This window comes from Salvelinus sp. IW2-2015, linkage group LG22 (genome assembly GCF_002910315.2).
Source record: "Salvelinus sp. IW2-2015 linkage group LG22, ASM291031v2, whole genome shotgun sequence".
Taxonomy (NCBI): domain Eukaryota; kingdom Metazoa; phylum Chordata; class Actinopteri; order Salmoniformes; family Salmonidae; genus Salvelinus; species Salvelinus sp. IW2-2015.
In genome coordinates this window covers 2330130-2333063 of record NC_036862.1, presented here as the reverse complement: position 1 = coordinate 2333063, position 2934 = coordinate 2330130, and the positions used below count along the sequence as shown (strand labels likewise).

The 2934-nt window shown below is 41.6% G+C and overlaps 1 protein-coding gene across 3 annotated transcripts in view; it reads left to right on the top strand.

The window, feature by feature from the left end:
- Positions 1-2934, top strand: part of LOC111949527 (beta-1,3-glucosyltransferase) — a 147192-nt gene that overhangs the window by 24858 nt on the left and 119400 nt on the right. For all 3 annotated transcript variants that reach the window (XM_070433940.1, XM_070433939.1, XM_023966787.3), the window contains one exon: positions 633-676. In XM_070433940.1, coding sequence (XP_070290041.1) covers positions 633-676 — 44 coding nt within the window. The remainder of the gene's footprint in view (positions 1-632; positions 677-2934) is intronic.

Sequence of the window (2934 nt, the reverse complement as noted above, 5' to 3'; positions counted from 1 at the left end):
TGTTGGCCACAGTTGTTTTGCCTTCTCACCCCAAGCTGGCGGCTTGCCTATTGCTTCCGAAGCCAAATCCCACCCTGGGCAGGTTCTACAATTTTATCCCTGATGTCCTTATCACCAGCTCTCTGGTCTTGGCCATTGTGAGGAGTTGGAGTCTGTTTATTGAGAGTGTGGACAGGTGTGCTTTTATACAGGTAACGAGTTCAAAACAGTGTAGTAAATACAGGCGTAATGAGTGAAAACAGAGGCTTCTTAAAGAAAAACTAAAAGTCTGTAGAGCCGAATTCGCTTACTGGGTTGTAGGTGAATCAAATATTTATTGTCATGCATAAAATGCAAATGAATTACTAAAAATCATACAATGTGATTTCAGGATTTTTGTTTTGGATTTTTTTGGGGGATTTGATGATAAAAATTACAGACCTCTACATGCTTTGTAAGTAGGAAAACCTGCAAAATCGGCAGTGTATCAAATACTTGTTCTCCCCACTGTATATCTTTGGTGCACATTTCTGTCAACCAGTCTAAATGGTTTGACTTGCTTAGTTAAAGGTTAAATAAAATAAATAAACAATTCATTGTCAGGCTTTCAGTGTTTGATTTGTGATTTTCTTTTTCTCTCTCGTTCTTTGAAGTTCCTGCCATCATTGCCACCAGCAGCTCAAGACAAGGCTCCCAGGTAAGGATACTTTTTTTGGTTCATTGCATCATGGTGCCACAGTTATGCTATTTTCACTCGGGTTTTATTTGGGTGCCTGTTACTAATTTGGGCTGATTGGTATGCTTCTCATATTTCTACCCAGTTCTYTCATCAACCCCTATTAAAGGTTTTGATTTCTTAAGCAACCTGAATCAAACCCAAAGATTGTCTGTTCTCTATCAACCGCTTGATCAATGGCCTCCTGGTCAAATCTCCGCTATCACTACAAATCCATACCCTTTTTCTCKTATTTTTCTCGCCCTCAAATAGTGGATCCTTTACTGTTGCTCTTGCTGTTGTTTTCCTTTTTTTGTTTTCAATCAGTCCTGTGTACTYGCCTCTCAATAAATAATGAGGGTGTTCAGTCACTATAATTGTTATCAGTGTGAGGGGAACTCTGACAGAAGCGCTTGTGGCGGAGCTGCTTAGCTTCACACTCTCTCCCCCGGAAAATTCTCTTTGTTTACCTTCTGTCAGCAGTTTCTGCCTCCCCATTTTGTCCTCCCACATACGTTCACAGTTTTATATAATATTTTTTCATTTGACAGTTTTAACAGTTTAAAACAGTGCCAGGCAGAGGAAAACAATCACAAGGTGTAAAAAACTAAGAGTGGAATCTAAAGGAGGGTTGCCTCTTGTTTGCATTTGTCTATGCGGCTCGAGCTGCAGTCACAGCCAACAGACTTTGACCACTGGCTTAAGCTTCAAAGGATCTTTATTTGACTCCAAACTTTGTTTGCTTTGAGAATCCATTTCACTAACGTTTTTTTTTATGCGAGTAAAGTCCTACCATATAAAACAAAATCACGACAGCTGGGATGGAAACATCATTTGTTTGTTCGACATGGTGGGATCGTTTTGTGTCTGTAAAATTAATTCTGCAGGAGAAATGGAGGGAAACACCTTTTTACGCGCAAAATCTATAACTGAACAAAAAAATATAAGTGCTACATGCTACAATTCCAGGAATTGTGTACAGATCCTTTGACATGGGGCGGTGCATTATCATGCTGAAACATGAGATGATGGCTGCGGATGACTGGCACGACAACGGGCCTCAGGATCTCGTCACGGTATCTCTGTGCATTCAAATTGCCATCAATAAAAGGCAATTGTTTGTTTGTGTCCGTAGCTTTTGCCTGCCCATACCATAACCCCATTGCCACCATGGGCGCTCTGTTCACAGTGTTGACATCAGTAACCGCTCGCCCACACGACCCCATACATGTGGTTTGCGGTTGTGAAGCTGGTTGGACTTACTGCAAAGTTATCTAAAATGACGTTGGAGGCGGGCTTATGGTGGGAGAAATTAACATTAAATTCCCTGCCACCAGCTCGGTGGACATTCCTGCAGTCAGCATGCCAGTTGCACACTCCCTCAAAAACTTTAGACATCTGTGGCATTTGTGTTGTGACAAAAGTGGCCTTTTATTGTCCCCTACACAAGGTGCACTTGTGTAATGATCATGCTGTTTAATCTTGAAAGTGCCACATGCTGTCAGTGGATTATTATCTTGGCATAGGATCATTAAAAAATATATATTTCACCTTTATTTAACAGAGTTAGTCCAGTTGAGAACAAGTTCTCATTTACAACTGCGAACTGGCCAAGATAAAGTAAAGCAGTGAGATACAAACCTGAAATAAACAAACGTACAGTCAATAACACAATAGAAAGTCTTATACAGTGTGTGCAAATGGCTTAAGGAGGTAAGACAATAAATAGGCCATAGTAGCGACGTAATTACAATTTAGCAAATTAACACTGGAGTGATAATACACCAGTAGAAATACTGGGTGTGCAAAAGAGCAAAAAAGTAATAAAAACCAATATGGGGATGAGGTAGGTTGATTGGATGGGCTATTTACGATGGATGTGTTACTGTACAGCTGCAGCGATCAGTAAGCTGCTCAGATAGCTGATGCTTAAAGTTAGTGAGGGAGATATGTCTCCACTTCAGCGATTTTTTTTGCAATTCGTTCCAGTCATTGCAGCAGAGAACTGGAAAGAAAGGCGCCAAAGGAGGGTGTTGGCTTTGGGGATGACCAGTGAAATATGCCTGCTGGAGCGCTGCTACGGGTGGGTGTTATGGTGGACCAGTGAGCTGAGATAAGGCGGAGCGGTTACCTTAGCAAAGACTTATAGATGAACTGGAGCCGGTTGGTCTGGCAACGAATAATGTAGCGAGGCCAGCCGACGAGAGCATACAGAAGCAGTTCAGTGGCTGATAGTGGTG